The following is a 14,861-nucleotide window of genomic DNA, read 5'->3' on the forward strand; positions in this document are numbered from 1 at the left end:
ATTGTTGTAGCTGAAAAGGTAGAAAGGCATTCTTTTCCATTCCTGGGGCATCTGTCCACATTAGAGCTTCATTTGTAAACAGACCTTCATCGGAGTCCTCCTCCTCCTCCTCCTCCTCCTCCTCCTCCTCCTCCTCCTCACTTCATTTATTGTCTTGTTGTTTCACTTTAGCACACATAGCACCATGTTTAACCTGCCTCTCTGACTCTGGTTAACATCAGGATACTGCATTTCACAAGAGCTCTCTCACACATTCCAGAACCAGAAATGTGCATTCCAGCTGGTAAGGTACTGATCTGATTCTTCCCTAATAATGAAAAATAATTCCTTTGTTCATTAAAAACAAAAACGAGGGAACTTCTCCAAAGACGAAACCAGAACTACAGCATTTCATCAGAATCCACCTCCATGTAGGCCAAGATGACAGTTATTTTGTCCATGGTTAGATTTCACACAAATCAATTTCACACAGTCACTGACTTAAAAAATTTTGTTAGTTAGTTAGTTAGTTAGTTAGTTAGTTAGTTAGTTAGTTAGTTTGGAGGTGCCTGGACAGAGCCCAGGGCCTTGCCGTGCTGGACAGTCTCTTCACTGGGCTCCAGCTCCAGTGTTGGCCATTTCAGAGGCATCTGCTTTCACTTACAAATGTTAAAGAGATCTAGTTATTAAAGCTTATGACTCACAGAAGGCACAGGTATTAGCTAAAGTATATGACCCCATTTCTTTTTAAATTCACTTTTACCCAATCTGAAAATAATTTAAACGTAAAAGTCCAAATATAAAATTTATTTTAAAAATTATACAATACAATTCATTTTTGACAGGGAAAGGTAATAAACTTTGCTGCACAGTGAAAGGAGGGTTGTGGAATAAATCTATTTGGCTTTGCCAATTCAGTTCCCTTGGACAATGAGTTAACATCCCCCGCCCCCCCGCCCTGAATTTACAGTGAATTTATCTTTGTATTTTCCTGACTCTGTATTTACTCTGGTTTTGTGGCTCCCTAATTTGGTAAGCCAAACAGGTGTGAGAATTACAGAGCTTCAGCAAACTCTCAGCGCCCCACTTCTAATCCCACTGAACTGAAAGTGCTGACATGGGTTTTAATGTCACCAACCTGAAAGGCTGACAGCAGTGGCTCAGTCATCACCATCCACACTAATGCAGGCAGCACAGCGCTGTCTGCACGGAGAGGACATGCTGCTGCTGCCCACACTGACCATGACTGTGATTCTGGCCTCTAGTCCCTTCCCTAACTGGCTTTGTGCAAATATGGGGTGACTGTGTCATGGAAAAGCACACTTACTAGGGTAAGTCTCAAAAACACAATGGGGACTTCATAAACTAATTTGATGCCAGAACCATGATCCACAAAAGAGAACAGGAAATAAACCTTGAACATAAGATCTAAGAGCCAGAATCTAATAGACAGTCCAAGGTTTTTAAATGTCACGTGAGGTCAGCAGATACATACAGCAGGGTGATAGAGAAGTTGAGATTGTTCACTACAGCCTGTAAAGCAGATATCATCACTTCCCTCCTGATAAGAAGCCTTCAGGGCCTGGGAAGATAACTCAGTGCAGTGAAGTGTTTGCCGCATGAGGCATGAGGACCAGAGCTGGATTCCCAGACACCACATAAATGCTGGGTGGGCATGGCATCCTGGTTATTATCCCAGCATATGGGTGGTAGGCAAGGAATCTCAGATACAAGCTAGCTACCTGGACTTGTCAAAGAGGACATCTTCAAGTTCTGCCTCAGGATGGACAGAAATGGAAGACACCACTAAAAGTTAATGGCAGGCTCTCACATGCACATATTACCAGACACACATATGCATGCCTCCATTCAAAAAAAGTCCATGTAAAAAGCCTTCAAACGACACTGTTATACACACTGTCTCCAATCTCATTCTGTTAGTAGAATCTTTTTGCTTTGCTTAACTCAATTCTTCAAAATTTATTAAGATCCTTGGAATCTAGTAAATTTTGATTAAAAAAGCAAACATAATGAGGTAGATTATTTACATACATGGTTAATAGTATAGACATTATAAAAGATATCAATATGTGATTTGCTAAAGGCTACAGTTGAAAATTAGTGAAAATTTGGTTACAAAAAAGACAAAAGAAGGCTAAGTTCAGTGTGAATTGACATGAAGCAGGAAGAAGAATGCACACTGTGACTGTGACTGAGGAAGGATACACACTGTGACTGTGACTATGACTGAGGAAGGATGCACACTGTGACTGTGACTGTGACTGAGGAAGGATGCACATTGTGACTGTGTCTGTGACTGTGACTGAGGAAGGATACACACTGTGACTGTGACTCAGGAAAAGGATGCACACTGTGACTGTCTGTGTGACTGTGACTGTGACTGAGGAAGGATGCACACTGTGACTGTGACTATGACTGAGGAAGGATGCACACTGTGACTGTGACTGTGACTGAGGAAGGATGCACACTGTGACTGTGTCTGTGACTCAAGAGAAGGATGCACATTGTGACTGTGTCTGTGACTCAGGAGAAGGATGCACACTGTGACTGTCTGTGTGACTGTGACTGTGACTGAGGAAGGATGCACACTGTGACTGTGACTGAGGAAGGATGCACATTGTGACTGTGTCTGTGACTGTGACTCAGGAAAAGGATGCACACTGTGACTGTCTGTGTGACTGTGACTGTGACTGTGACTGAGGAAGGATGCACACTGTGACTGTGACTGTGACTGAGGAAGGATGCACACTGTGACTGTGACTCAGGAGAAGGATGCACACTGTGTCTGTGACTCAGGAGAAGGATGCACACTGTGACTGTGTCTGTGACTCAGGAGAAGGATGCACACTGTGACTGTGACTGTGACTGAGGAAGGATGCACACTGTGACTGTGACTGTGACTGAGGAAGGATGCACACTGTGACTGTGACTATGACTGAGGAAGGATGCACACTGTGACTGTGACTGTGACTGAGGAAGGATGCACACTGTGACTGTGACTGTGACTGAGGAAGGATGCACACTGTGACTGTGACTGTGACTGAGGAAGGATGCACACTGTGACTGTGTCTGTGACTCAGGAGAAGGATGCACACTGTGACTGTGACTGTGACTGAGGAAGGATGCACACTGTGACTGTGACTGTGACTGAGGAAGGATGCACACTGTGACTGTGACTGTGACTGAGGAAGGATGCACACTGTGACTGTGACTATGACTGAGGAAGGATGCACACTGTGACTGTGACTGTGACTGAGGAAGGATGCACACTGTGACTGTGTCTGTGACTCAGGAGAAGGATGCACACTGTGACTGTGACTGTGACTCAGGAGAAGGATGCACACTGTGACTGTGACTGTGACTGAGGAAGGATGCACACTGTGACTGTGACTGTGACTGAGGAAGGATGCACACTGTGACTGTGTCTGTGACTCAGGAGAAGGATGCACACTGTGACTGTGTCTGTGACTCAGGAGAAGGATGCACACTGTGACTGTGTCTGTGACTGAGGAAGGATGCACACTGTGACTGTGTCTGTGACTCAGGAGAAGGATGCACACTGTGACTGTGTCTGTGACTCAGGAGAAGGATGCACACTGTGACTGTGACTGTGACTCAGGAGAAGGATGCACACTGTGACTGTGTCTGTGACTCAGGAGAAGGATGCACACTGTGACTGTGACTGTGACTGAGGAAGGATGCACACTGTGACTGTGTCTGTGACTCAGGAGAAGGATGCACACTGTGACTGTGACTGTGACTGAGGAAGGATGCACACTGTGACTGTGACTGAGGAAGGATGCACACTGTGTCTGTGACTCAGGAGAAGGATGCACACTGTGACTGTGTCTGTGACTCAGGAGAAGGATGCACACTGTGTCTGTGACTCAGGAGAAGGATGCACACTGTGACTGTGACTGAGGAAGGATGCACACTGTGGCTGTGGCTGTGACTCAGGAGAAGGATGCACACTGTGACTGTGTCTGTGACTCAGGAGAAGGATGCACACTGTGTCTGTGACTCAGGAGAAGGATGCACACTGTGACTGTGACTGAGGAAGGATGCACACTGTGACTGTGTCTGTGACTCAGGAGAAGGATGCACACTGTGTCTGTGACTGTGACTGAGGAAGGATGCACACTGTGACTGTGACTATGACTGAGGAAGGATGCACACTGTGACTGTGACTGTGACTGAGGAAGGATGCACACTGTGACTGTGACTGTGACTGAGGAAGGATGCACACTGTGACTGTGTCTGTGACTGAGGAAGGATGCACACTGTGACTGTGTCTGTGACTCAGGAGAAGGATGCACACTGTGACTGTGACTGTGACTCAGGAGAAGGATGCACACTGTGACTGTGACTGTGACTGAGGAAGGATGCACACTGTGACTGTGTCTGTGACTGAGGAAGGATGCACACTGTGACTGTGTCTGTGACTCAGGAGAAGGATGCACACTGTGACTGTGACTGTGACTCAGGAGAAGGATGCACACTGTGACTGTCTGTGTGACCGAGGACCAGCAGGCCCTGGATTAGGGTAGGAATGTCCAATGTGAATGTCTTTGTAAGTCAGCCAGAACAACACAGCTCCAGGGGGCTGGAGAAAAGACATAGGAAAAGATACATGAATTTCAATCCTTCCATGACTAACCTGGTTCAGTTTCTTCCAGAGATTGAGGATGGGGGAAAGTTCATTAGACCAGATTTCTCTATCAAATTTGCAACCAGCTGTGACTGATCGTCCCAAGATCCTGAGCTTGGAGATAACCTGAGTGAGGAGAGCATACCACAGTGAGTCAGTCCCTGCAGGGAGACAGCATGGTACATAGCCACACACCGTCTGTGACAACGGAAGAGTACACACATATGTTCCTTGTACCACGATCATTTGTTTGAGCAACTGATTCATTTGAATAGTTAAAAGGACTAAAGACTGTAAAGTCAGGCTAAGCAATGGTTGTTGGGAAGCAACTTCTTTATGCAGGAAGTACGTACTTCGCCATTAGTAATACCCTCCCGGCCTCTCTTCTTGTTCATTTCAAACTCTACAATGCTTTTCATTTCAATTGATTTAAATCTTATCATTTCAAAATACTGACAGTGTATTTAAAAATGCAGCACAGAATAAATACAAAGCAAGTGCCTCCTAGTTGCTCAAGGAGTCTGTATAGATTTTTAGCGCTTAGATTAATTTCCAGTTTCTATTTCAATATTCCCTCTACACACAAAGCCCCAAAGAAACACATAGAGATCAGTTAATTAAAGTGAAGCTAAGTAAGCATTCCTCCCTGCTGGGACCTTTGTTGCTCTAGCTTCATCACTGTTAGCTTCTTCGTTGTGCTCATCAAAATCAATCACTTGCATTTTCTTTTCTAAATGAAATCATGCCTGCCAGGTCTATTTTAGGAACATTTATCTCCTTAAACATTTGCTAAAGATGATCTATAACTGACCAACTGGACCATGGACATGGTGGTGGCTGGAAAATGACTGGGCTAGTCAGCAATTGTTTTCTGTAATATTCCAACTAACCAGTAAAATCCTGTTACCACATGGCTTATGTAATATAAACAAAGTAAGCCTGAGAAACCCAGAACTTGTCTCACAGGGCAGCATTTAAACCTGAACACCTGCAGCAGGCTAACTACCTTCCTGTTTTTGAGAGATATAAGCTGTCTGTGGCATATTTAGATTTCACATTTAGTTTCACTCTTACATTAATAAGCCTTGTAGTAAAATAAGGACTATAAATCTTTTAGAATAAATGTACTACTTAATTGCTAAACATCCACCACCACACTGTTGGATTCAATTCCTAGAGCTTTTGATTGATTTCCTAGTCTAAAAACACTGTGGAGATTCAGTGTTTTGACTTTCTTTGTTTTTCTGATGAATCATTTTCATTTGCTGTAGCTGAACTCTATACAGCACTTAATTTATCAGCATCAATTCACTAAAAATGTCCCTAGTTGGTAGTCAGGAGGTGTGGTACTCTAACACTTGCTATCACTTATTTGTGTTTTAAATTTATTAAACACCACAGAAAACACGAATGCAAAGAAAAAAAAACAGAAGGAATCAGTACAAATATATTTTAAAACCATTTAACAAACAGTAATGTTTTCTATTCTAGAAGGATGCCATGACACACATATAATGTGATGATGATTCTTTTACAAGCAGAGAATAATAAACAAGGATGTTCCAACACACAGACATTCCTGTTAAGGAGCACATGGCTGGCAATGGCTCATCTGCTAGTTCTATAAATCCTAATACACCTATTGTTTATAAAGTTCAGATATAATATCTAGTAAACATGTTTCAATCCAGTTAAAGTATTTTCTTCAATGGTTTCCTCAAGGTGATGTCAAAGCACATTCATCTTTCGATATATACAAATATTCAAGTATATGCCAAAATGTTATACACAAAAAATACCTTGAGGTCTATTGTTGGGATGTTAGTAAATACAGAATCAAGGGGGTAAATTTTTACTATGTCCATGTCTCTTAAAATGCCAAGCACATGCATTGAGATGAGAGTTCATCCAATACCCAAAGTGAAACAAACTGCTATGCTAAGAACTCATAGGGTCATTTTTCAAGGCAATGTGGTATTAAAAGCCAGAAAATAAGTCAAGAGACGTGCAGCTTATGATTTTAACGCAAGCATATGTAAAAACAAAACCTCTTTTCAAAAGATGTTTAAATTCATACTAAGGCTAGTGAATAAACCAGTTTCCAAGCCCTGAAATACATTACCTAAATAACAGGGTAACTACTCTTATATACAACATGTATGCAAATATTTTCGACTTCATTCTGGTTAATGCTAAGTAACTAAGACCAGATGTAAGTCACTTAACTATACAAATGCTTCCTGGGCCATGAAGAGATGTCATTATTAGTGGCCTTCCCAGGCATCCTGCTCAGAGCAAGATCATACCTTTGTAATTAATGAGTGCACCAAGGAGAGGGGTTCTATACATTTACTATCTTGGTTGTATATCCCCTGTGACTGGCTAATCTTGGTTGTCAACTCGACTACATCTGGAATCAACTAAAACCCAAGCAGATGGGTACACCTGTAAGGGGTTTTCTTGATTGGATTATTTGAGGTGGGCAGCAGGTGATGAGTGAGGTTCAGGGTGTCGGCCCACCAGGAGGCAACCCCCTCATGGATAATCCTTGAGTAGGCAAGGCCCTGAGACCACAGACCCGTGAATGTCTTTTGCTTCTGCTGTGCCTCTGCATGCTTGCTGCTGCAATCTTTTCTCTGGTATCTGACATGGTGTACACTAGATGTGGGGAATCCCCTACTGCCTGTATTGTAGTGTGTTTATCGCATGAAAACATCCTGATCTATGGGCATTTTTATCTGTGGATTATTAGAAAGATGATTCCTCCTTAAGCTGTATTGTCTAATTCATACAACATTGATGAATAAAAATAAATGCTAGGCTATGTTTCATAGCTAAGGCTTATAAGTTTCACAAGGCCTATGGGTCACACTTTGGAGCTATGTTAGGTCACAGATCAGATTTATCATTTAGGAAATCATTTGAGTCCAGGAGACAGGCTGGCTCAAATTCCTTTAATATTAACGCTGAGAAATGCAGTCACAAGTTTCTTGTGCACGATTAGGTGGTACTAAGCTTCAAAACAGCTTTAGATTAGACCAGATGCCTTACTAATGGTTTTTAAGATAAACATTCACAGAAAAAGCAATCTTTAAGTTCACATGGACATACTAAGCTGTCTGGCTAAGTCATAAATACAAAATAGCCCAATTATTGCTAGCTGTCAAATGATTAATTCCTTGCACCCATTCCTGAGCTCAATTTGTGAAAACAAATTGATTAGTCAGTGCTACAAAAAATAATTTAACTCTGTAGCCCCGAAAGTAGGGCTACAGATTTCTTTTGATAGTCTCACAACAGGCCCTGGCTCTGGATCTCGTGAAGGAACTGGGAGTTTCTAACTAGTGCTAACATTTCTAATTAGTGTTCCATATTCCTCAGATGATTTCTCTTGGCGTTTGTAATCCCTGCCTCATCACTGCCCCACCCCTCAGACAGCACCAACTTCCCATTTATCAGGGTAGATGTATTGACAATTGCTTTCCAAAGAGGAACAGAAACTGCCTCTTTGTTTCACACTGGGGCCGGGCTGTCATATATGACCTCCAATTATGAAGATGTATACTGTCTTTGGGCAACACTCTCATGGAGGAAGGCAGGCACTGAACTCCATGTATGTATCACTGGGTCACAAGGTCAAGGCACACAGATATTCTTCACATTTTTAAATTTAAAAATTAGCTTCACTGTCAAAAATTTCAAAGATATAGGCAACCATCACTCATCCATCTGCTAGACTCTCCAACCTCAGGGCATAAGCACAAGGCCACTATTCCTCCTAACAAATGTACAAATTAATTATTTTGATATAATACTCACTACATATTCAGTATCTTTATTAGTGGTTGTTCTAAAAACTTTTAAACTGGATTGTTGGAGCATGAATTTCTAGAAAGGTTATATGGTTATGTGGTTATGCATTTTTAATGTCATTGGTCCCTCTCTTTCCCCCCACATTATTCACCGGTTCATTGAATCCCTCAGCTATCTGGGAAAATGTCCGGTAACTTGGACCCTGTGCTGTCATTTAATTTGTTCATTTACCCCACATTTCCAATTATTGGTTAGTTAGTTCTAATGTGGGATAAAATTCTGGCTCACTTGTATTTTTGAACAAATCCTTTTGGAAAGTATACTTATGCCAGAGGAAAAAAGTCCTAGCACATGTGGCATGTGTCTGTGCATATGTGTATATGTGTGTGCATGTATGTGTATAAATGAGAGATTAAAACACTGTATCATATAATGCAACACTTTTAGAAAGGTATAAAATTATTAAAATGTTTTAAATAGAGACAGCTTGATGAGTCCTTCAGCACAGAGGCAGAGGGATAGAAGAGACTCATGTGAATTCATGCAAGATACCACAACATCTTTCTCTTCGTCATTGATTCAATGGGTTTCATTATGTTGTGATGCTTTTCAAGTTTGATTATATGTAATTAAATATTTGAGAAAGTGCTGGGTCCCATTTAAGGGTATTCTCAGTACATTAACAGATTACATAGCAGAATACCTATTCTATAAAATGCCAAATGCTAAAAGGAAAATAGCTGCTAAGCAAGACTGTGACAGCTAATCAGGCCACCCTTCAGACAAGAGGGAAAAGTGGGGAATGCAGGACGGTTCAGCAGGTATACAGCTTGCCATGCAAGGTGACCTGGGTTTGATGTCCCCAAACTAGGTAAAGGTAGAAGGAGACAACAAAGCCCACAAAGTTGTCCTCTTCCTGTCTTCCTTACACATGCTATGACATGTACATTTCCCTTAACCCCTTCACACACATGCATGCACACATGCATGCACGAATGCAGGAAAGCACACACACATTATTAATTTAAAAAAGGAATGAAAGATAAAGAATGACTTTCAAAGCAATCAAAAACTGAAATGATTCATGACCATCAGAGCAGACTTAGAATACATGCTTAAGCTCAGTACCACAAACAAAATCAACAACAAGAATAGGAAAAAATGCTGAGAGATCCTACAGGAGAAGTGGAAGAGCATGAAACCACTGTCACGACAGCAGGACGCGGGACAAGGCCCACCACCAGAGCACAAACACAAGCGACAGTAAGGAACCACACATAAGGCAGTGAGCCATTCAGCTAACTGGTGGACGAGAGCAGAGGAAAAGCGCGCACGGCACACCAAACTAGAGAAAAAAATTAAATCACCTAACTTTATAGCATTATATATAAATAAATGTGTCCAATTAAGATCAGAAGGGATTTTTCCAAAATATTAACAAAGAAGCAAAAATACAAATATGACTGAAGAATACGTGGCTTCCCACAGGAAACTCGCTTTCCCTTTGGATGCAAAGACTCGGGATGAAAGTGTGGGATACGGTACTCCAAGGCCATGGAGATAAAGAGAACTATTCTTACAGCCAATGACAAAATGGACTTTGACACAAAAACTGTAACAAAAGCTAAAAAGGTCAATATACAGTGACCAACTGATCAAAAAAAGATACAAATATTATAAATATATGCAGCTAATTTCAAAGCAATAAATTTTATAGACCACACAGTACTACACTTACAGAAGGAGATTCCACCAAAAAAAAACCTAGTAAATATCAATGAATATACCAAGATACAAATTCCTATGTGTTACTTTATGTGGTGCTAAAGATAATTAGGTCAGCTAAAAATCATGGCTGGAAATGAGGATGCAGACACATGAGACAGAGATCTGAGGAAGAGACACATTCTGTGACTGAAGGGACACTGAGTAAGAAAACAAAAAGGAGCTGGAGACTGTCTGTCTTCCCTGGCAGAGATGGAAAGCTCACTTGCTCTGAGGAACCTGTGCTCAGATTGTTTCACACTGAGGGGAGAAGGAGCTCTGAACTGCAGAACAGAGGATGTACTTACTGACAAAGCAAGAGGAACAACAACGGAAAGATAACAATATAACCATGCAGACTTAAATAAGGAAACACCTTTTAATGAGAATGCCTGCAAGTAATGACTGTAAATGCCTGAGGGCTGTGGAGCCTTCCATCTGCAGACTATGCAGGAGCCCCTGGAATGGCTCAGGATGCACATCTGCACCTTCAGTGCTGCATGTTCTCAGCACACTGTGCACGCCTGCAGGCCAGCTGCTGTGAGGAACGGTGGGGAGGAATAACTCAAGATTATATATATGTACACACACACACACACACACACACACACACACACACACACACACGCATGCGCACACACACTACATGGCAAGTGAGATGGCTCAGAGGCTAAGAGGGAACTACTCTTGCAGAGAAGCCATGTTGGTTCCCAGCACTCCCGTCAGGCAGCTCACAACCGCCTGTCACTCCAGCTCCACGGCATCTGACACCCTGCTCTGGCCCCCACAGGCACTGCCCTGCACTCATCCACAAAGCAGCACTCAGACACACATACATACAGAATTTTAAAAATGCAGGGCTGCGCCCCTATTTGAAGAGAAACAGAGGAGGAGGAGTGGATGGGGGCGCAGGAGGAACTGGGAGGAGAGGCGGGAGTGGAAACTTTGGTTGGGATGCAAAAAATAACAACAAAAACCCCAAATAAACAAAAAAAGAAGAGAAAGGGAGGGAGGGAGGGGAGGGAGGGAAGGAGGGAGAGAGGTGGGAGGAAGAGAGGGGGGAGGGAGGGAGGGAGGGAGAGGTATAAGAGCTGGAGAGACGGCTTAGCAGTTAAGAGTACTTGCTCTTCCAGAGGACCTAGTTGGACCCTCAGCCCCCAAATCATGGATCACAACCATCTGCAACTCCAGTCCAGGGAATCCAATGAGCTCTCGGGCCTCTGTGGGTACCAGGCATGCACATGGTGCACAGACATACTTGCAGGTAAAACTGTAGTGGGTAGCCATTCCAGCTTGGATCTGGAAGTTCCAACCCCCATTGAGACTCTGGCAACTGTCAGGCCTATGAGGCGGGGCCACGGGAGGCACTGGAAACCTGAGAGCTGGATGGGCAAGCGCTCGCTCTGGGCGTGCTCTCTGTGCCTGGACCCTGGATGGTGGAGGTTGACTGTGCAGAGCACCAGAGAACACCGCTGAATTGCTATACGCCTTCCCCAGACCCCCGCAACCTATCTATTCCTTCATTTGTAAGTCATCCACTAAATAAATCTTCCTTTTAACTATGTGGAGTGGCCTTTATAATTTTCCACAATATCTGGCGCCCACGTGGGTCAAATTCCAAAGGCCTGGGCGGCTCCTGCCCTCAGCCTCCTCCCCGGCTGGCAGGTACCTAAACCCGCCTGCAAAGTTCCATATAACCAGTCCATTCCCGAAAAGGGGAGCAGCTAGTCCGGTCTCAGCTCCCTAGCTTAGCCCCGAGACCAGTGAAAAACTGCTGCGAGTGAGGTATCCGGCTCTCGGCTCCTGGCCATTTCACCATCTGCCTCCAGCTGCCGCCAGCCAAGGTCACCAGCAGGCCCTGCTTTGGAGCTGTACCAGCGCCGCCTGTTGGCTGAAAAGCGCTACTACACCCCCCATACCACAGAAAGGTAAGATAAGCAAACCAGCATTTTATTTCAAGTAAAAGTACTTGATAATTTTACATCTTAAAATTGACTAACAAATTTTGAGTAATTCTTGTAATATGGCCGACAACATTACCTCACAAGAATTTAAAAACCTTTTTGCGTGTATGATGAGTGACATTCTCCTGGAAATATATGACCTTCCTCAGGCATATTTGGCCTGTACCATTTTGGCATTGATCATAATAATTCACACAGTGTTCAAACACTGGTTTAATAATAAGAACAAAGATGAGTCATTATTGGGACTGATACAGGCTTTAAAAGATAGCAATGAGGGCTTGCAGAGAAAGATTCTCTTTCTGGAATCTGATTTCAAAGATAGCAATGAAGACTTACAGAGGGAGAATCTCTTTCTGGAATCTGCCTTCAAAGATAGCAGTGAGGGCTTACAGAGAAAGATTCTCTTTCTGGAATCTGCTTTAAGAGACGGCAATGAAGACTTACAGAGGGAGAATCTCTTTCTGGAATCTGCTTTAAAAGATAGTAATGAAGGCTTACAGGAAAAGATTCTTTCTCTAGAATCTGCTAATCAGGATTTATAAAACAGGCTTCTACCCAAAATTGATTTTATTGATAATAAATATGAATATCTAATGGATAGAACACTAACTCTCCAGAGTGAAGTTATAGCTACTCAGACATTGCATAAGGAAGAAAGATTATCATTAATTGATAAGATAAGGTCCATGGAATCATGTGCTTCTGAGGAAAATAAAAATGTCGATGATTCCATGAGAAATCTGGAGTCCCTTGCAAGAGAGGAGGTTCACTCCCTAGAACAGACCCTAGGTGCTCGTTTGCAAGCCCTAGAAGAAACTCTCAGTAAACATGACAAGGAAACTAATAAGCAGAAGGTCAAGACCATAGAGGTTGTAACATCTCCAAACGGCTCTCATACAATGGCTTATCCTGTTATCGTCCATGAGAAGCCAGCAGATGACACATACCCTGAGCCATATATGACATATACATTACAACCAATTTCAACAAGGGACTTTAAAATATAAAGGAAGCAGTAGTTACGTATGGGATACATTCCACATACGTAAGACAGATGTTAAATTCATGGTCTACCTCACATAGAATCATCCCAGATGACTGGCATCAGTTAATTTCAGCTGTTCTAGAATATAGCCAGCAGCTACAGTGGAAGAGCTGGTTGAGAGAAGAGGCAAAAAATTTAGAACAACAAGGTAAACTCAGAGGTTTTGTGATCTCCCAAGATCAAATACTTGGTGAGGGATGTTTTGCTGACAGGAATGTACAACCCACTTATGATGAGCATACAATATCCCTATGCAGTACAGCAGCTCTAAATGCTTGGGAAAAAATTCCAGAACCTGGAAAACCAACTGAGGTATACACAAAGATATTTCAGGGACCGCATGAATCTTTCACTGATTTTTTACAAAGGCTAAACACAGCTATAACAAGAGCTGTGTCAGACAAAGAATTAAGAAAAGTATTAACTGAGTCCTTGGCGTTCAACAATGCTAATGCAGAATGCAGAAGAATACTTACACCATTAAAGATCAGATCAGCTCCTTTGGAAGAATGGATTCAGTACACTAATGGTGTTGAGTCTCTTAACTACAGTAATGAGGCTTGGATAGGAGAGACAAATCCCAGAGGTGAAAGAAGGCCCCGTGTTACCAAATGTTTTAAGTGTGGTACACCAGGTCATATAAGTAAAAACTGTACGTGGGGTACTCCTAGAAGTAATACTCCTTCTAGGAATAGCCTAAACAGGAGACCCCAACCACCTCCTGGATTATGTAGAAGGTGTGGCAAAGGCCAACATTGGACCAATGAGTGCAGATCAAAAATAGATATACGAGGCAACCCTTTACTGGCGGGAAACGCCTCAGGGGGCCTCTTGCAGGCCCCCAAATCAAATGTAGTATGAACATTCCCAGCCACTGTGGAAGAAATTCCTTTCCAGGACAACTGAATAAACCAAAGCCTAAGGTAAAAACCTATACTGCAATGAATGATAAAATAGCTCTGATAGATGGATCACAGTTTACAAAGAACACTATAAAACAAATATTTTGGCAAACTTCCATAAATGAACAAAGACCAAAGCTTAGAATTCGAATTAATGGCCTGGTTTTGGAGGGCCGGGTAGACACAGGTGCAGATGTGACTATAATTACACCAAAATCATGGCATCCGAATTGGCCTCTTCAAGAGATAGATGTCCAACTGTTAGGGATTGGCACCCTATCTCAGATAAAACAGAGTTCGAGATGGGTTGAATGCATAGGGCCAGAAGGACAGAGAGGAAGGTTGAAGGCATATGTAGCAAATGTAGCAGTAAATCTTTGGGGCCGAGATCTGTTACAACAGTGGAATGCCCAGATTAAAATTCCTACACTTTCAGAAAAGGAATACAGACCAATGCATGTTTCTAGGAATAATATCATAACATGCTATAAAAATCAGTCACCAACCATTCAGGCTGTTCACAAACAGAGCACGATTGTTGTTGAACTCTCAGAAGTACCAACTGCCTTACCTTTAAAATGGCTAACTAATAAACCTGTCTGGGTTGGACAATGGCCTTTGACAAAAGAGAAGCTACAAGCTTTAGAACAGCTGGTTCAAGAGCAGTTAAATGCTCAACACATTGAAGAATCTACCAGCCTTTGGAATTCTCCTGTATTTGT

General features: G+C 42.5%; 1 protein-coding gene across 3 annotated transcripts in view; it reads right to left on the reverse strand.

Annotated features, from left to right (window-relative positions):
* Positions 1 to 14,861, reverse strand: part of Dync2h1 (dynein cytoplasmic 2 heavy chain 1) — a 237,405-nt gene that overhangs the window by 33,735 nt on the left and 188,809 nt on the right. For all 3 annotated transcript variants that reach the window (XM_016002328.3, XM_006983760.4, XM_006983761.4), the window contains one exon: positions 4,658 to 4,774. In XM_016002328.3, the coding sequence (XP_015857814.2) occupies positions 4,658 to 4,774 (117 nt within the window). The remainder of the gene's footprint in view (positions 1 to 4,657; positions 4,775 to 14,861) is intronic.

Source organism: Peromyscus maniculatus, chromosome 7, assembly GCF_049852395.1.
Source record: "Peromyscus maniculatus bairdii isolate BWxNUB_F1_BW_parent chromosome 7, HU_Pman_BW_mat_3.1, whole genome shotgun sequence".
Taxonomy (NCBI): domain Eukaryota; kingdom Metazoa; phylum Chordata; class Mammalia; order Rodentia; family Cricetidae; genus Peromyscus; species Peromyscus maniculatus.